The sequence below is a fragment of the Paramisgurnus dabryanus genome, chromosome 23, assembly GCF_030506205.2.
Source record: "Paramisgurnus dabryanus chromosome 23, PD_genome_1.1, whole genome shotgun sequence".
Taxonomy (NCBI): domain Eukaryota; kingdom Metazoa; phylum Chordata; class Actinopteri; order Cypriniformes; family Cobitidae; genus Paramisgurnus; species Paramisgurnus dabryanus.
The window spans coordinates 9,482,198-9,503,175 of NC_133359.1; the positions used below are offsets into that span (position 1 = coordinate 9,482,198).

The 20,978-nt window shown below is 37.3% G+C and overlaps 1 protein-coding gene and 1 long non-coding RNA gene across 11 annotated transcripts in view; one reads left to right on the forward strand and one right to left on the reverse strand.

Annotated features, from left to right (window-relative positions):
• The first annotated feature begins 371 nt into the window (after positions 1-371).
• The window catches only part of cadps2 (Ca++-dependent secretion activator 2), a 158,087-nt gene continuing 137,480 nt past the window's right edge, over positions 372-20,978 (forward strand). For 7 of the 10 annotated variants that reach the window (XM_065292022.2, XM_065292026.2, XM_065292025.2 and 4 more), the window contains exon 1: positions 372-916. In XM_065292022.2, the coding sequence (XP_065148094.1) occupies positions 611-916 (306 nt within the window). In that variant the 5' untranslated portion in view covers positions 372-610. The remainder of the gene's footprint in view (positions 917-20,978) is intronic. The other 3 variants (XM_065292028.2, XM_065292029.2, XM_073813383.1) reach the window with 1 other exon arrangement.
• Positions 8,111-9,512, reverse strand: LOC141281500 (uncharacterized). The gene is made up of 3 exons (XR_012335857.1): positions 9,380-9,512; positions 9,117-9,270; positions 8,111-8,422 (listed from the first exon to the last, which is right to left on the reverse strand). It is a non-coding gene; the product is annotated as an uncharacterized lncRNA (long non-coding RNA).

Below are 20,978 nucleotides of genomic sequence, written 5' to 3' on the forward strand. Positions count from 1 at the left end.
TATTGATTCTTTGTGAGAGTTACGTTTGTTCCACGAAAGCCGTTTGTTTATGTTGTTAATGCTGAACCGTCTTAGAGATAACCAAATATTTTAGTTAAAATTTTTACCCGTACATTTCTAGCAGATAAAGTATCAAAAGGTAAGCATAAAGTAACAACTGCATTGTAAAGTGAACGTGTTTGGCTGTGTATGAACCACGCCTTTTACATCAAATAAATATAGCCTACTTCTATTTTTTATAATAACTTCTAATGAAAATAGACAAAAAGGGACTTTATAAAAAGCAAAGTTGCATCCATATCAACAGACTGCACCTTTAAGAAGGGAACCTCCCACGTGTTGAATGTGGTCCATGCCACAGGTTGCCTACCTGTCTCGCATAACTCCGCACAAACCTCCGACAGCTCGTGCGCTTCTCGGTCCTCAACAGGAGAACGCGCCTCTGTATACCCGTCAACGATCTCTCGTGCTTTGACTCCTCCCTTAAAAGTCTCGCGACTGACACATCTGACACATTCTCTGAGGAAAAAAGCTTTTTTCGGTGGAAAGCGCTAGGGTTTTCCTCGTTTTCCCACAGCTGTGAGGAGTTACCGCTTCTCGGGTGTCGACTATGCTGGACCCGTCCTCCAGCGACGAATCTGAGGGAGAACTACCACCTGAGGACGAACCGCCTGTTAAAACCGGCAAAGCTGTTAAAAAGAGCCCCAAACCCGAAAATACGACGGATGCTCCGCGAACCCAAAATAAGGAACTTGTGCCCTCTCCAGCTGAGGCGGACAAAATCGAGCAAGAGAGACTTCAGAAAGAGGAAGCGGAGAGAAAAAATAAACTACAGATTTACGTGTTTGTTTTGAGGTGTATCGCGTATCCGTTCAACGCCAAGCAGCCCACAGATATGGCTCGCCGTCAGCAGAAGGTGAGTGACCGTTAAAACTGCCACTTCGAAATATTTCGCGCGGTTTTATTTTATATAAACCCGTCCACTAAAATCCTGCAAACTTATTTTTATGTTTATTTTACACCCCTTGCATGGCTCAGAGAGACTTTGTTCAGCAGTTTAAACGCTCCGAGAAGTGTGGATTCATGCACATAACAATATAACGTTAGATGTCTCACCTGTTTGAATGATCAATAGTGAAGATGTTTATGGATTAATAAAAGGGTGCAACGGGTTGTGTAATCGTGTTTAAGCCACAGTAAATGCTAAAACTTAAATGTTAGCCATCAAACAGCAGCTTTGTTTTGAATTTAACAGTGTACCAATTGGATATAACGTCGAGTCACTTATGGGAACAAGACCAGGTGCTATTTTTACCAGCACACACCCACTAGATTTAAAATATGCAGCTCTGTTTAATTGCATGTCACGTTATTCACACTTCTAAAACTGGGAATCTGCAAATTGACTGTAATTGTATTAGACTCATACTGTAAAAATAACCTGTTATCAGCTTTGCACCTGTGGGACCTGTAAATTACAATGCAGTGACAGGTGTATAAAAGTGTACTGTTATACAATAGCCTAATGTTCCTGTAGCTCAGTTTGTTAGAGCATTGCGTTTGCAGCACAAAGTTCATGGGTTCGTTTCCCTGGGAATACAAACTGAAAAAATAAATAGATTGAATGCAGTTTGCTGTGGATAAAAAGCATCCACCGCATGCATAATGTTACTGATAAGATCCTTAAAAAGCTTTTAATTTGGTAAGGCATAAACTACCTACAAGCAAAATATGTCTAAAATGGAGTAAAAAACACTTTTCCTTCACTTATTGACAGTTTTATAGGTTTTATTTTATTGTTTTCCTATATGTTTTTGATACCAGATTTGTCAATTGGCCATGGATGCATGGATCTTCTATGAAATAATGTACTATATCTGACTTTAAACATTTTAACTACTTAAATAAATTACTTGGTTTGGTTATCTAGTAAAATGAGATTCAGAAAAATGCATTTTAATGTATTTTGAACTTGCACTACAGGAGTGAGGGCTGGTGACTTCTTAGCCCAACATGTGTGTGGTTCGTCATTTCAAAATATGTGTTCGGCACGTCAAGTGAACCTATATGCATCACATGTTTTGTCAAAATAAGTGCCTGCTGCAAACGCGTCTAAAGGGTTTATGATAAAAAAGATGCTCGCGTTTGCCAGATACTCTTATAATCTCATGCGTAAACAGAGTTTAGTGTTAAGGGAGTGTCTTGCGTGTATTTTGTGAACGTGAGCGTTTCTTTTATCATAGACGATTTTGACGCGTGTGCAGCAGGCACTTATTTTGACAAAACACGTGATGCACATGGCTCACATAACGCAACAAACATTTTGAAAACACGAGCAAGACACATGACACTCACAACTTAGATTTTGAATTTGCGCCCCTCGGAAGAGCAGTCACCAGCCGCCACTGCCCTACAGTAAACTACAGGTAAGATAAATATTACAAATCCCCTGAGACCTATTGTGCATCACTTTTTATGTAATAATTTGATTCTTTCAAAAAGCTGTCACATACATCTATAAGTTTCACAAATATATGTTTATGAGATCCTTCTGGTTACATGCCTGCTGTAACCTTGCTCTTAAGTCTGCAAAAATGAAATCTAGTAAGACCCCATGACCTCCATTGAATTTTGATTGGATGCCTAAGGGTATAGACGTGCCCTCTCTATAAAAGTCAGATTACAGGAGTATCACCTTAATTTATACTTAAATCCGAAAATAAATAAATCCACCCTTAGTCTTTGTAAATAAGTGTTTTCAGGTGGAGGAGATCTGGAGATACCCAGAGGCACAATATTGATTTTTCTGTCATGGTTAATAGAAATATCTTTGCTGTTCAAATGAGCAGGTAACCTTCCTGGCTCCGCTGGTGATATTCAAGTATACACTGAGATACTATTTCCCTTTTGGATGTAATGCAGATAGTGAGGTAAATACCTTTAGTGCTCTGCATACGATCATTCACCTTATTTCATTGATGTGACACTCAAAATAATAGAAGGGAACCGGTGTAAGCCTGCCTTCCCTTTTAAAGTCACTAGGGATGCATGCACACATCTTCAACCAGACACATCAAGAGTGTCTGGTTGACTTTGTGTAAGATCATATTTGTGCGATTACATGCATTTATTGGCAATATAAGTGTGTTACTTTGTGCACTTGAAAGCATTGTTTTGCTTTAACCCTTGTGGATTGTTGAAGCCATTTTTGGCCATTTTTGTTCTTTTATGTCTTAATTTGGCCACAACTTTCTCTGTGTTTCAGCAAATGGAATGATTTTCTGTGAAAAGTCTTATATTTACACATATTTTGAGAAAATGCTTTAAAATTTTCCAGAAACTCAGCAATATACCGTGGGCAAATTTACTACCCTTTCGGGTTGTTCGTGGACAAAAAAGCCACTTAATTAAACGGCTGTAAAAATCTATCAGATGAATATTTTTTCCAATTTTATTTTCATAAATCTGTTAATCGCCCTCAGTACTGATCAAAACTACCAAATGCTTAAAAAATTTCAAAGATTTGAACTCTTTAATTGCCAAGTTCATAAGTGGTGTCACTGATTTGATGGAAAAAAAAAACACTTTTACAGATTACAGATGTGTTATACTCCATATAACTCAATTTACAAGCCAGAAATTAAGCTCTGTTTTTGCACAGGCCTACTAAAGGGTTAATGGTGCCACATGGTGATCAACAGTAAAAATGACAAATTTTACCTCTTAGCAAAAGGAAAAACCCCTAAAAATCAAAAATGCATGATTATATGGTGTCATGGCTTTGCCAAATCAAAAAATGTTGTTATAATGGAAGTCAATGGGGCAAAAACAGTAAATGAGGGTGTAAAAGAATAAAAACTGATGCTGCACAAAAACAAAAAATGCACCAAAGCCAATGTTTTTACCCATCTTTGGCATGCCCGAGACTGTGAAAAGGGTTTAAAAAAATCCAGTCCACAATCACTTTATATATTGAAAATCAGTCAATTTGTTTTCCCCCCCCAAAATTAGTGACACCACTTATGAACTTGGCAAGTAAAGAGTTAAAATCGTAGACATTTTGTAAACATTTGGTATGTTTGATCAGTACTGAGGTTGATTAACAGATTTATGGAAAAAAAATTAGAAAAAAAATGTAAACTGATAAATTTTTACAGCCGTTAAATTCAGTGGCCTTTTTTGTCCACGGACAACACGAAAGGGTAGTGAATGGGAACAACCCACAAGGGTTAATCTTACCTACATTGTCAAAGTAAAACAATGGCTTAGGCATATACACTTTCAAAGTCTGCAGGTCTGTTATATGAATGTGAACTGCTGTGTACTTCTTTTGATTTAACCTTCCCATTTGTTCAGCCTTTCTTTTCAACAGTGTTTTTTTTTGTAATAAGTAGCTTTGAGCCCAAGAAAGCCCACATTTATGTTTTTCCCAAAGCCACCATGCTGTCAACCCATTGTTGTGTTATTCAAGTGCAAAGCAGATTTTTTTTTTTTAAGCAAATGCTGTTAAGCTGAAATTCAATGCGAACAAACAATTGATGAATGTGGAAATTTTTAATGTGCTGTGAAGCCTCATTTAGATGAAAAAGACTGAAGTATACCACATACAGTTTAAATTAATAAGTTGAGTATTAGCTAACATACACTGTATGAAGTGCTGGAAGTTTTCTTGCATTATGGATTGAAGAAGTTTTAGATCTGCTGTTTTTGAATGCCCATGGCTGACACAAGGCATTTTCTTAAGTGGATATTTACAGCATACTACCCAAAAGTAGCCCTAGTCTAGTTCTGTGCTTCGTACCTAGTTTAGATTACACTGATTCATTGAATGTCAATGCTGTATTCATTGGTTTTACCACAGGCTAGTTCAGTAACCTAAAATATACAAGGTGTAATAAAACCACCATGATTATGCTTCACCTTTAAATAAATAGACATCCCCACAGGCGTTATGACCTATTAACTTCAGCTGGGAAAATAAGCAGTCATTAAATTTCCATTTTAAAGGTAATTAAAATTCATTTTTAATGGAAAGGTGAAGATAATCTTGCTAATCAGATTTTGTATACTGATTCTTAATGGATTACTCATACAATATAGAGTCTTCCTCATGCACCCATTCACCTCCTTGCTGCACATTTCTAGAAGTCAGCACATACAGTAGGATATGCCTGTGTGGGAAATGAATCAGCCCCCAGACAGCAGTAAAAATCATTGGATAATAGCCAGAACTACTGTATACTAGTGCATAGTTTTGGATTGTAAAATTGCTTTTTTGTGGAATATATGGATAACATGTTTCACAGTTTAAATAAATAGTTCACAGGATATCAAAATTTATCTTATAATTTACTCATGTGTATATGACTTCCTTTCTTGAGCTGAACACAATCAGAGTTATATTAAATAATATCCTGGCTTTTCCCACTAGAGTTATTCGGATTATTTTAATGTTGGATGTATTTGCTTAGCGGAACTTCAGTACGTTGACCACCAATCAGTGGCATTTACAAAGCTTGGAAGAGCCATGATGATTTTATATAACACAGATTGTATTCCACAGAAGAAAGTCATATCCACCTGGGATGTCATGAGGGTGAGTAAATTATGGGATACTCTTTTTATTTTTGTGTGAACTATTTCTCTAAGGGACTGCAAAATGTCTAATTTAATAGAATTTTAATAGAAGTCTATTCGCTGCAGCCTGCAGGTTGTTGATTAGTAGCACTCGACTACTACACAGGTAGAGCTACTGTATAATTTTGTAGTTTTCCACTTGAATGAATTTAGACTTTGACAAACTAAATCAAATGTTTTTGTTTACAGTAAAAGCCTGTAGTGCTGTTATCGACCTTATAGGTAGTAGTGGTGGTAGCCAAATAGTCAATGTTCTTGCTACAGGTAAACAAAATAACTGATTCTACAGCTGTGTGTTGTTCTGGGGCTTCTTAACCAACCATCTAGTTTAACCACCAACCCCTGCATATGTATTAGGGGTGGCACGGTTCACAAAACCCTCGGTTCGGTTCATATCACGGTTCTATGGTCACGGTTCACGGTTCAGTACGGTTCTTGTTGTTATTTTTTCTTTACATTTTTAACACTCCAGAAATGTATTATCTTATTAATGTATTAATTATCCATAATTTAGGATACAGTATTAAAAAAAGTTATATCATGTAATCATGCACAAACTGAATTTGACTTTAAGAACATTATTGGGACCATCTCTGAGGAAAGCTAGATGAGATTTTGATAGAGCAAGAGGGAAGACATTGATGATTTCAACATGCTTTTCATTTATTTGGCAAAAAAGAGAATGTGTATTGCCATCTACATAAACTTTATGTGCATTTTTAGCACACAAAGATAACTTGCATTTATTAAAATGCCAACTTCAGTGTAGCTCTTAGATTTATCACTGAGAGGCTGCTGTAATACTGAGAGTTTATGTGGACGAGAGAGAAACATAACCTTTGCACCTGTAATATTAAAATCTCTTTAAGTCTCTTTTGTCCACTTTTGACCACTTCTGATTACTTTGAGGGGCAATTTCTGAAATAAGATCGCGCAACTTTCACACGCTAGCAAAATGAAACTACGCGGAAATCAGCCGCTTTAATTTTATCAATGAAAGGCTAAAAATAGCGCTGAATACGAAAAGACGTAAAACATTGTTGTCAGTACCTCAGATTAGATAAATGGTCGGAGAGAAGGCGATCTCCTGTGGCTGTTGGAGCATATTCAACCCATAGACTGCAGTTCTATCTATTGTTTTATTTCCGCTGTCATCATAGGTAACATGAAATAAAAATATGTTTCCACACACCAAACTTATACGACGCTGGCGCATCCTCCAACTGCGGGCAGACTTCCTTTTCTCTCCCACTTGCCATTTCTACACGTAACAAAACCTGCAGTACTTATACTCCAAACCAGTCACCTCTTCTTTCGCGCGAAAGGGAAACACGCTATCTGAGGTCACATACAGGGCATGAGACTACACTGTAAAAAATTTCCCTGTAAAATAACAGTAAAGAGCTGGCAGCAGAGACGCCAGCAGTATACTGTTATTTTTTACGGTATTTATACGTAAAATGACTTTACGGTAGTAGTCTGTAAACCAGAAAAACTGTATTGTTCTGTATTTATATAATTTACAGTAAAGAGCTGGCAGCAGAGACGCCAGCAGTATACCGTTATTTTTACAGTATTCATATGTAAAATTAATTTACGGTAGTAGTCTGTAAACCAGAAATACAGAATACTTCTGTAGTCACACTGTTAAATGATTTCACAGTCTAATACAGTAAAAAATAAATGCATTTTTCTGTGATTTATTTAGAAACTAAAATAATATTGTTTAGGTTTAAAGTAACAACCTAAACAATATTATTATAATTTCCAAATAATCACAGAAATATGCAGCATTTTTTAAATAACATAAATTTAGTCTCTAAAAATTCTTCATTGATATTTAAAATATCAGTCTCCCATGAACTTGCCCAATGAATTCCAAGGGCTAAAGACAACTGCTTAAGATATGCATTATTGTGAATATTATGCAAAATAAGCAACAAAAACTTCCAAATCAAACACCTTTATTTCAAAGAGCAATGTCTGTGTCAACATGAATACAAAAAAGGAAAGAAAATAAATCCTGTTGGACAATGCTGAAAAAGCTTTCTAGTAGTAAACAGAAACAGTAGTTTCTTGCTTTAGACTATGGCAATAAACGTACGTTCTTAAATTGCTCGTCAGAGACTGCCCCTAATTCTAACCAAATGTGAAGGGCATAACCTATAGTTTTGCATAAAAAAGTATTTTTGAAAACATACCTAAGGCCATTTTGAAACTATTATAGTACAGTAGAACATTTTGTCAGGATGTATCAATAATAAGCATAAAAAACATTTAGGATGAAACCGTATAGGCACATGTGCCACTGCAAGCTAGACTTGCAGGTTACCTCTTAAAATTGTCCTGTGAGGTAGGTTTGTGTTTTTACATCTTAGTTCTTGTGGATCCAGAAGAGACGAGTATCACTTTAGTAGCCGCTGTTCCTCTCTGCAGCATTATTTCAGTGCTGCCACTGTCAAAGAACAAAAAACAACCATACTCATAAATAAACTAAACAATCACGAATGTAAAGTATAAACTCCAAGCGAATGCTTATAAAGTTAAAAATACCAGTATAATTGTGGCAATGCCAGACTGTCAAAAAAATGAGAGAAAGATTATATACTCACCGATCTATATGAAGTTCCATTAAAAAGTCAAGGAGATCCTTCAGTAGCATGGCCACGTGTGTATTTAACTGCAGAAGACGACTTCTGGACGATCACACCTTTCTTCTTAGAGACAATCTTGTCTGATGATTTTGGCATTTGTTCCTCTCTCTTGATTTATATCAATGAAGTGCCTAAATCAAAAGCAATTAATTGTTTTTTTGTCTTTCGTCATTGCACAAATTGAGTGGATTTAAAGGACTAGTCTACCCTTTTGCCATATTAAACTATGTTATTACCTCAACCTAGACAAATTAATACATACCTATCTTTTTTCAATGCGTGCACTGTACAACATGTTGTGAATGTGTTAGCATTTAGCCTAGCCCCATTCATTCCTATGGTACCAAACAGGGAAGCCACCAAACACTTCCGTGTTTTCCTTATTTAAAGACTGTTACATGAGGAGTTATACCAGTAAGTATGGTGCCACAAAATAAAACTTTTTTTTGGTACCATAGGAATGAATGGGGCTAGGCTAAATGCTAACACATTCACAACACGCTGTACAGTTCACGCATTGAAAAAAGATAGGTATGTATTAATTCGTCTAGGTTGAGGTAATAACATAGTTTAATATGGCAAAGGGTAGACTATTCCTTTAATGACATCAAATGGAATTATAATAAAGTCTATACCCTGTGTGTGTGTGTGTGTGTGTGTGTGTGTGTGTGTGTGTGCGTGCGTGCGTGCGTGCGTGCGTGCGTGTGTGTGTAGGTGTTGAGGCTTGAAATGTATTGTACTAATTCCATTTTATGCATAAAATACAAACACATTAATTTAATTGTATATATCTATATAATGATGACAGGGATTGAAGGGGTTTACCTCTGAATGAATTCCAGAGGGCAGGCTGTCTCATCTTGATAGTAGGTTGCAAACATAGCAGCAAGTCCAATTTCAAATGTTGGTGTGCTGCCCTCAGAGCCCTTAAAGGTGATCATCCAACCCTTAATTGTGACTTGCCTTGTTGCACTTGAAACTTAACAACATGGTAATACTTGTAACTTGTGTAAACATTTGTAAACTCAAGATGAATGGATAAAATATACAATGTGTCTATCAATGATTCTAAATTAAATGTATATTACCAGGTATCAGGCGAGGACTTGCAGGAAGACTGAGAGTTGTCTCAACGTCAGCTGCAGTGGCAGACACCTGAAGGGAACAAATACATTATCCTTACCATAATAAGATTTTTAAGAAGAAAATTTATAAAAAGGACAATAATTAGTAAACACTAGGTGGAATGTAACCAAGACGTGAACGAGGTACCTACAATCAAACTTTTAAATAGATTTGACATTCAAAATTTAAAGGGTAACAATTTATCTTTTTAACTCCATGTTGTCACACGTAGCTTACATGCAGCTTCCTTTGAGTCAAAAAAATATTTACACCTCTCTTTTTACATATGTAGTAGTACTCCCACAAACTAGTACACACATTGCATTCACAAAGAGTCCAGAAAGACAATATTTTCACACCAATTTGGCGTTTAAAAAGAAAAATGCAAAGCCTTGACTATTCAACTTTAACCAAACTTTTAACTTTTCATTAAAAGTCGACACAAACAAAATAAAACTCACCAAAACCATCTTGGATAGTCGATGTTCAAATAATCCTATGGTTTGGTTAAAGTAAATTTTTTAATAAGTGTTGTTTCTCAAATTCAGAAGTAGCCTACGGCTAACTTTACCAAAATTAAACAAAATACCACTCAAAAGTAATATTGTTTTGGCTATTCAAATCTAAGCCTCACTGTTCAATGACATGTTTAAATCCCTAGCAAGAGAAGCTTCTATCAGTTGATATCCAGCATTTTTGGCAATATGAATAAGATTTGAATTACCGTTTCATTTGTAGATGCAAGACCCGATGAATTTGATGAAGAACACTTGAGAATGTGCAGCACGTCATCTAAATTGTACGTCCTCTTCTGGAAAATCTCCAATCCAAATAATGGTTCCCGAAATTCCATCCAGGGGTTAATGACAAATTACTTCTGTATTTTTTTAAAGAAAATTGACCAAAAGCAAAAGGCTAGCCTCAATTTATAAAACTAATATTGCTTCTGACCGTGCTCCAAATTCCCCAGTCAACATGCATTTTCGAGAAAATACTGTATTGTCCTGTAATTTAAAACATCAACTTACTGTTGAGGGCCTCTGTCTTGTTGCTCCAATTTAAGCAGCCCACAATGCATTGCTAACTACAGTACTAAACTGTTTAACATGAAAACAGTATTTTAGTGTTGAAAATTGGCTGTAAATTTACGGCAATTGCTTACAGTGTACATTGCGCATGCCATGAACCGTTGAACCGTGCGGTACACACGCGCTCCGAACCGAGACAAGCGAACCGAACGGTTCGGATTTTTTTCATGGACCGTGCCACCCCTAATATGTATGGGGTCAGGATCGGTATTTCGATGTCTTGTTCCATTCCTCCCTATTCTTTAGCTAGAGTGTTAGGCATTGTTACAAAGTCTTGTTGACAGATGGGCTCGCATTGTCTTTTAGTGAAGTGAATTTCGTGTCTCTTCAATGGCAAACTTGATAGACCCTGGCCTGAGGCATAAGGAATAAGCCCCTAAACAAAACACTTTCACATCCAGGACTTTTGTTAAACTTGATTTTTTGAATTGAGTGCTGTGCAATCTTTTCTTTTAGCTTCTTTGAGTTGGACAAAGTTGTACACGGTAATAAGACTTTCCATTGAACCGTTTGAACAGTACAGTGCCACATGTGGGAAATTTTTTTCTGTGCCCCAGAGAGTACGATCCCTTATGTGGGATTTTAGAAGGTACAGTGATGTCACCTACTGCAGGGCTCCAGACTGCCACCAAATGATGGCATTTTGCCCCCAAAATTTGAGAGTGTGCCACTGAATTTTACATCCAGTCGCACATGTGCAACCAGTAAATTTGACTTTTTTTGTTATGTGACACTGAATTTAAAACCACACATTGTACTTTCTGCATCTATCATTAAAGTATTTATTAGTAATACAGTGGAAATTAGTAGAAATGTGAATATTTGGTTAGCATGTTGATTTACAATGTGTGCCCCTTAATTTTCTGGTTGCGCCCCTAAAATTTTCACTTGGGGGCCACTGTGCTTCTAGTGAAAAAAGTTAGTCTGGAGCCCTGCACTGCCAGATTTAAATTGGCTGTTGTGCTGCACCGGCTGTCACTCATTCATAAAAATAGCTAAAAAAGTATTTAGCCACATAATGTGTTTATTTTTTATCACTGCCACCCAAAGTCCATAAAATCAGAGTAGTGTTAACATGTCAAAGAACATGATCATCTGATTTGTGGTCCAAAAATGAATTGTCCAAAAACAACAACAAGGGGTTAAGGGTGTACTAGGCACAATTGCCTTGAACCATTCCGGGGGCGCAATGGAATGACAACTGACGTCTCGCGCCACATCTATAAGCGGACCAGGGGTGCGATTAACCAGATCACACCCCTGACACGATGTAGAATGATCACACCAGTCAAATGAACCAGTCTTTGGTGTCAAACATGCTCGGGCGCAGTTTGGTTTGAATAGTGTGATTAAGCCCTAATGGTACAGTATCCCAGTTGTTTTCCAGTTAAAGGCTAAAAACTGAATACTATATACTAGAGCTGCACCAATTAAATTTTTCCACCGATAGGTGATATTCAGACTGATGTCTGCCGATACAGATAGTTTGGTGGTTATATTAACTTTGCAAATAAATTCTAAAGATTAGATATCCTGTTATGTGTTATTTATTCATATAATGACCATTAATATTGAACATTTAACTAGTGCCATCACCATCAGCGGTTTTTAAACTATCTGCCGATAGTATGGAAAATGCTTTTATCGATCGATACCGATCATTGGCCGATATATCGATGCATTTCTAATATATGCTACTGCTAAGTGGATTTAGCTTGAATGCATAGTAGTAGGGTTAGGAGCCGTTCACATGTCACACCTAAAAAAAGCGTGGAAAACGCTATAGGCGCATATTGTCACATGACCTGCGGTTTGCTTGCGGAATTTTGAAAAGTTGAAATGTTCTTAACTCGATGTGGTGTGGCGTGCGCATTGTGACCACGTCACTTCCATTGTGAGCACACATACTGCACGTCTACATTTGAATTAACGAACTTGAGCGCGTGAAAGACGCATTATACAGCAATTGTGTAGAGGGTAAACAAGCAAATACCCAGTACAGAAACCCTAGTGTTCCCCTGCTTTCGACAGTCCAGAGTCTAAACAAACATTTTGATTATGTTGTCACAATTGCTAAAATAAAATATATTAATTCAGCCTTCAAAACTTTTTATCTGGAACTGTGAGCATTTTGTACCTCCAAGTTTGATTTTAATGTTTCAGTTAGATATGTAGGCAGGTATAAATATAGGTACTGTATAGCTATTCACACTGTACTGTATGTTTGTATACTTCTTGTATGAGTAGGAGTGTCTGCTGAATAAATAAATGCATCTAAATTTGAATATCTGCTCACTGGAAGACTCTTTAGGAGCCAAATTCCCTGCAGATGACAAATTGTTTGCTTTTCTAACTAACAAGTGGACTGCAGCTTTTTACTATCTTCATCTCTCTCATACCTTTTCTATCTCCATCGCTATTAGTCCAACTTGTGTGCTTTTATGCTTGTCATCTGTTCACCATTTTTTATTGTTTTTATCAGAAGAGCCGTTTGCACTCATGTGCTTGCTTTTATGATAGCTTATCCGGTTTTTGAATGCAGTTGACAGAGAACAGCAGCTTGGAAATTACACCAACCTATGTGTCCCACTCATCTCTCTACGTCTGTCTAATCCCTTGGCACAAAAATCTGTGTGCGTGTGTGTTTTCTTCTGAATAGCTTTATGATTTAGTTTATGTAAGTAGACTTGCCTCCGTTTCTTCATGGGAGACGAATCCTGACTCTAGCGGGGGAGATTGGCAGGCAGATACCTCGCTGGAGGCAGAATCCCATCTTCTTTGTCACATTTCCCATCCCTTGTCAGTTTTGCTTTTCACGAGATGTGTATCTCCACACAGAGTTATGTAAGGCCATCTCTTTGGTGTGCAGCGGTCGGAAGTCACAGCAAGGGTTAGTAGGTGCTAACCCGCCTTTCACTTAGTTGTACAAGGCATTTTTAGGGTGATACCAAATTATACACCCTCAATGCCAAGTGCCCCATGTACAGTAAAGGAAATAGTTTTTTCTTCAGTTAATGCTGTATTTAAACAAGGGCTAAAAGATATATCGCAATATGTGTGCTGCGATGGTCCGCAATAACTGAATGATTTTAATACTTCAAAAAGTTACGTATAATCACAGTTTTAGGTTGAGGCAGATAAGTAATTAGAAAAAGTAATTAGAGATCTACCGATAGCGTATTATTCGGAGGGATATCTACCGATCATTTGATGGTTATATAAACTAAAGTCTGAAGATACATTTTCTGAATGTTATTCATATAATGATCATTAATATTAAACATTAAACTAGTGGTGTTTCTGTACATTTTCTATACACATTGAAATGAATGGCATTTTCATGTTCTCTTTTGATTGACAGGATATATCGGCCATGACTAACAGCCGTTAGTGTGAATTATTTTTATCAACCGATTCAGATTATTGACTTATACATCGGTGAATCTCATGGAGTAATGCTTTCTATATTAAGAGCATAACTATACTATCTATTACTATTACTATATTGAAATAATAGGAAAAATGTTGGTTATAGGGATGTCAATTTATACAATTTCCTATATTCGATGATCGTTTAAATTAATGATCTATCAATCGAGTAATCGTTAACTGTAATAGTGCAATAAGCCTTAACTGCAGTGGCCTATGGGTTATGACATAAAAGTGTGCGTAAAAATGACGCAAAGATTTTATTTCGTATAAATAACATGCTAGTGGGATTGTAAAATGAGTCAATGTAGTTAGTGTTTTGATAAAATCATCAATTGAAACATAATGACTATATAACACCGCCTCACATGGGCACTCTGCAACAGTCGCATTTAGTCCATGCGTCCATGACATGTCAAAATAAAAGTTTCATTATTATCAAGTATTATTTTTCTTGTTGTTTACCTCGTTTTCCGAGTCGTTGATACACCGTTTGTTGTAATTATATCCAAGAAGCACACAAAGGGCACTTTTCCCGTTGTCACCTCAGCTTATAGACCTGTGGCGTACTTTCAGGGAAGATGCTTATGTTACGGAGATGGCAAAATTAGAAAACACGCAACAGTCAACTTGTTTAGCATGTAGCGACTCAGCCAGTCATGTTGCGGGTGTTCAGAGTGTAACAACAGTCACAGTTAAAATTTTTCAGTTTCTTGCCAGAATTCAGAAGATTACAATTTAATCTGTTCATTAAAAAAACGGCTTCTGGTCTCCTTCCCGGTGTATAGCAGCGTTAGCAGCGTTGCTATGCTAAGCTTGCAGGCTTCCCTGAAGAGGGTCTTTGCTTTCAGTATCCAGTATCCTAACCGTATTTGCATTTTCTGTATCAGATCCACTGCGGATGCCATTTCGTTGCGTTGGCACCCCCTTGCACAACATTAAAAAGCCCAGGTGTGTGTTTGGCATCAAGCATCGTTGTTATCATGGCTAGTTTAACTTCTCCGCGCACGCTTAATTTTTTTTCTCAGGCTGTATGTGTTTTGCGCAGGTGCCGCACACACATGCATGATCTTGCGTGTTTGACAATCGTTACGTTTTATCGATGTAATTCTTATTGACAATTGACATCATCATATATCGTATATTACATTTATATTTTAAGTAATCACAAGAAAAATCGCATTTTCCTCTAATATCGTTCTGTGAAAACCCAGCTAAAGAAATATTTTGTAATATACTGTTTTCTATATAAAATCATCCTACACAGTGTACTGAACATTCAATGAAAATAAATATAACCTTGATATCTTTAATATTGAATGAGTAAGGTCATGTCAAAGATTGAAATCAATGTGAATTGAATGATTCAAATCAAACTTCGCTCATAACTAGATATAAGACTTTATTCTGGATTTCACATATTTGAAATTTACAAACTGTAAAGAAACAGAATGTGCAGATGAGATACGACCTGACAGAGGGGCACTTGCAGAAAGATGCACTTTGTTAGAATCTTTGAGAACAGCAGGTGTGTAATGAGATGTTGTGGAGCGCTGACAACTCCAAATACGATTGTTGTGCTTGCCGACATCTCTTCCATGGGGTAATTCCATTACCCACCTACCCACGAAATCTCTGCTGCCTCTTCAATAAGGTTTCTGCTCCAGCACCAGTAGCAAAGCAGGAGCTTTACAGTGTGGCAAAAGTGGCGTGCCGTCTCCACACTTCACTGTCTTATCTCTTTATAGCTGCATCATGTCTATCATTAGGAATTTGTTTGCTCAGTGTACAAGAAAACCCGGATCTGTACTTTATCCTCTGTCCTTATCATGCCATGGTCCATTTCTTGAATGGTTTCACTAGGTGTGTTCTCCATCTCTTTAATGATGCCCATAGGGGTTTTTAACACCCATCAACATGTTCACCAAGCACTTAGGTGTTGTTTCTTATTTTGCCTAGGCCTTTTCTATTCACAGTGGTATTGCTGTGTAGTGTCTTTAAAACAATGACTTTTTAATGGTTTTCCAGATATTTTGACCTGGTTGTGCCTGTTTTAATTGAAAATGCTCATGATAGGGTTGCACATAACATTTTGTGCATTTAATGGCAGATATGATTTTAACTTTGTACCTCCCTCAGTGCCTAGGTTTAATTCGGATTTGAGAGATTTAATGACGTGTGGTTCAACCATCACATTTTTATTTGCAGAGATTCTCTATTTTTCCTTTTTAAAAATCTGTCTCGGTTATTTCCCAGTTTAAACATTGAATAAATCAGAGCATAAACAGCTGCATTGGAACAGCAAACCTTGTTTAATTGGACAAACTGCTCCCAGAGCACCTGTTGTCTCAAAACTGGCTCCATGTAACATGTAATATTTTTTAACGGTGCCCACATGATCCGGTTTAGCCCACAGTGCTGATTAAGTTTCTTTAAGAATGACTCCTGAAATCAGTACTGATTTGAAAGGTAGTTATTTGGTTTATCCATTGTCATTGGTACCTATAAGTCACTGGCTTCAATGTAATGAGATTTACACTGAAATTGTGTGTGAGTGAGTGAAAGAGAGGGTGTTAGTGTGTGTGTGTGTGTGTGTGTGTGTGTGTGTGTGTGTGTGTGTGTGTGTGTGTGTGTGTGTGTGTGTGTGTGTGCGTGCGTGCGTGTGCGTGTGTGTGTGTGTGTTTCCTCATTTGATTGAATAAACTCCAAGCCTGGTTTGGTACTGTAGATCCGTTTGGTGTGAAATTGAAAATGACATGTTATACAAGTGATCATTTTGACTTTCATGCCTCATCCTTCAACTCATGTTCAGAAAACACAGTTTGGGGTTCATACTGTATGTGTTTTCTGCAGTTTATGCCTTTAAACTGTTCTTTTTTCAGATATTTGGATTTGCAAAATTAATATTAATGATGTTGTGCATTTAGGTATAAAGATGCTCCCTTTATTAAGTGTTCTTTGAACTGATGGCCCTGTAGAACCATTTTTGGATACGAAATTACCTTTCAGTCAAAGGTTCACATAAGAATGATTTTTTTCTTTGCTTTTTATAGTGTGCAGAACCATTCTTCACTAAAAATGGTACCTATTGACTTCCATAGTATTTCTTATTCATACTATGGAAGTCAATAGGTATCGCCAACTGTGTGCTTTCCATCATTTATCAAAATATCTTTTTTGTGTGTTCAACAGAATTAAAGTGCCCGTATTATGAAAAACTCACTTTTTCTGGGTTTTGGGGTGTTATTTTGTGTCTCTGATGCTCCCACACGCATACAAACTTGGAAAAAAATCCATCCATGCTGTTTTGAGTGAGATACAGGTTTCTGAATGTCCTCTGCCTTGAGTCTCAGATTGCGCGAGTTAAAACTCAGCTCCGTTGTGACGTAACAAAAAGTTTCGTCACATTCAGTTTGAATTTTCCCGCCCACCACCCCACTCGCAGGTCTCCACCCACCAGGTAGCTAGAGAGCACAGAGCAGTCACTTGAATGAGACCCTCTGTGCTGTTATCATGTCTCACGGAAATAACAGCGCTATTTGGATATTATGGATTATACTCCCACCTACTTTTAAAAACAAAGTTTTAACGCGTGGTTATTGGAACCCGGAGTAATCTTATATACAGTGTGTTACGACGCAAACAGTCCTCAGATTTTAGGCGATAATACCTTCATGCGAAATCTGATGTAAACAATAGACTATGTATCTATATTTCACGGATTATACGCATTTGTGGACAAAAATGGTAATTGGATGTATTTTATTGGACTTTCATGGATCATTCACACATCTGAAACAGACTGGATTCAATTCGCGATCGCGTTGTTTCATCACAAAAGGTAAGAAGTCACGTTATATTTTGCATGTTGTCATCTTCTGTCACAAAATACTACATTTATGATGCTAGAGCTAAAAGCTTTTTGCAAAACTAACCGAGACCGTACGCCCCGGCTTTTCTGACGAGGCGAGCCTCTAATAACTTTACGGTCCGCATAGATATATACACGGTCCGGACCTCCCGCTAGCTTCTAGCAATTAGCATGCGGTCCACAAGCAGTATACATCCCCCGCCGGGTCTTAATTTCTGTAATTTGCGAAAATAATGCGTTTGAAAATGTTTATAACGGGAATATGTTAGTATATTGTCCAGGGAAAATGAGTGTATTGTTGAGACAGCTACATCACAATTTATGCTGGAATCTTTGTGTGTCATGATGAGTTTGACACACCGAGACCGGGCCTTACAGCCCCGGCTTTTCTGACGATGCTAACCCCCGAGCCTCTTATAACAAGTGGGCATGGTTTCAGTACAAGGGCTGGGCGATTTGGCAAAAAATGTAATCTAGATTTTTTTTTTCAGATCTACATAACTACAGCAATACTGCAGTATCATTATCTTTCAAATAACATTACTTTTATGAGATGCAAGAATATCTGGTTAAAGAAACTAAAGTTTTAGTCAAAATGCACTAAAGGATAGTTATTATCAACATGGTAAAAAAGGTATTATTCACTTTTTAAAAATATCTATGCAGAAATTAGGCAGTGTTTAGAAATATAATGCTAGTCTAAATATGAAAACTAGACCTGAAACCTATGTTCAGGCATTTTTATAATGTTTTGTTGTATTTGATTAAGTACACAGTCATAATCTCACATCACATGTAAACCAAACAATTCAACTATTATAATTTTTTTAACTATTCATAATATATCCTATGATTTGTTTAAAATTTGATTAGATTTTTCATAAAAATTTTATCAATAAATAGCCCAAATAAAAAAGACAAATATTTTTAATGTAGAATATTGAGACAAAACATCTATCAAAACACATACTTTCTGTATAAACAATAATCAAATTACAATCATCAATACAAATATTTGCTTCTAAGGCCCTGTTTACACAAGAACGCTTGAAAATATTTTATCGGATGTGCCTTTTGTTTACACAGCGACAGTGTTTTTGGGGCTTAAAAACGCAAAAAGTGAAACCACCCTCCAGAGTGGAAATCTTAAAAATGCACTACTGTTGTGTTTCCATCTAAAGGGTAAAAACGCAAAAGTCAGTTTGCGGTGGCTCTCTTCGTGTACTCGTTTTTGTCACAGACATGCGCCAGTTCAGGATTATTTCTATACGTCAGACCTTCAAGTTGCCATAGCAGCTCTGATAAACATACAAGAGTCTTTCCAGCAGTTGTACGAAATACTCAAGGCTGGTATTACTGATCAGAGAAGGTGCATTAATTACCTCTATCAAGTTGTTGATGCCCCAATTCGTCGGAGGCAAACCAGACGGCTTTGGACGAGACCTGGGGGAACAAGGAAGAAGGTTGTAGAAGAAGACTGAATATACTCACCATGGGTCACACAACTCACAGTTTGGATCATACAGTGTTTTTCCAGTTACAGATGGGATAATTTTTCAGATTAGAAAATAGGGGCTACTGTCACTTTAAGAGCGAGTTCTGCACGGAGTCACATATACTGTAGCCTTTTTCGCAGTTCTCTTCATTGCACATGCATCTGTTTCACTTTTAAGCTTGCTGCCGGAGATTTCATTTTTTTTACGTGAGCCGTGAGGATAGTAATGGCTGACAGGATGACGATCATCAATGACACATCAGCACTGCTTGCTTTCTGTAAAGTTCGCGGCTTCGCGCAATTGCAAATGAAATGTGAAGGTAAACGCGAGTGCGCATTCAAAAGCAATTTAAATACTCAATGCCTGAATTATACCCCACAATTACCCAACCAAATCTGTAAATCTGTAAGGAAAAGCATTTAAACACATTTGTTCTCCCTATATTTAAAGATAGCCCTACACTCTAAAAACAAACGGTGCTATATAGCACCAAAAGTGGTTCTTTGCTCGTAATCATAGAAGAACCATTTTTAGTGACATATAGCACCGGTGAAGCACCAGTGTAGAACCATATAGTGCTATGTAGAAGCATAAAGGGGCCATATAGAACCACTATAGCAGCACATATGGTTCTACATAGCACTATATGGTTCCACACTGGTGCTTCACAGGTGCTATTTGGCACTAAAAATGGTTCTTCTATGATTACGAGCAAAGAACCACTTTTGGTGCTATATAGCACCGTTTGTTTCGAGCAGGGTGGGGAGATGCATTTTGGTAGCCCGACTGGAAGCCACGATAACCATTGGACGTCGAGCAAGCGATTTTGGGGGCCCCAAATTATGTTGAGAATTACGTTAATTAATTACATAAAAAATTATGTGAAAAGCCTTAAGTCTCTCCCTGAGCAGTGATTAAGTAATGTTATTCTGAAAGTCTTCAGAGTGGAGAGTACTGATCAGGAGATTGTAGGGTTGGCCACTTTGCAGAACAGCAGAAGGTTTAGAGTACATGAAGAAAAACTTGTCAAGTGTCTCAGAAGAAAAGTGTAATTGCAGTCCTTTATCGTTGTAATAGTTTTTGCAGCATTTTTGACTGAAGTTGACAGAGGCCACCTTCCTTTTCCCCCTCACGTTTTGCATGACTCAGTTCGAAATGGGGACTAAAAAAGGAAAGTGAGGAGGAGTGAGGATATTGAGGTAGTGGATGCTGTTGAATGAGAGGAGGTGAAAATGAGCAATCATTCATTAAGGACATCTGTATGCAGATAAATGCACCACAGTCACCCACCTACATACCCTTGCAAGACAGCATGCCAGTATGTCACTTCAAATAAGAGACGTTTTCATGTGCAAAAAGACCAACGATCATAGAGATTCACTTGATTGCTGACCACTGTGAAACAGAATGTAGTGTTTAGTTTCTTTATAAGAATTTGAAGAGCTCAGATGCAAATATTTTGTTCACCCTCAGTTGTGAAAAGATCATAGCACAGGAGAAAATTCAGAAAACATCCAAAATGAAATGTTCTTCCACCTCGTTTCGATTGCCGTCAAATTAGATCTGGTTTCTACAGAATGAAAGAGAGTTTTTTTCCTCCATCCACCATTGTAAAAAAGGAGTAAAAGCCAGCTATGCTGCAGTATTTACGACAGTGGTAATGAACAATTACGCTTCT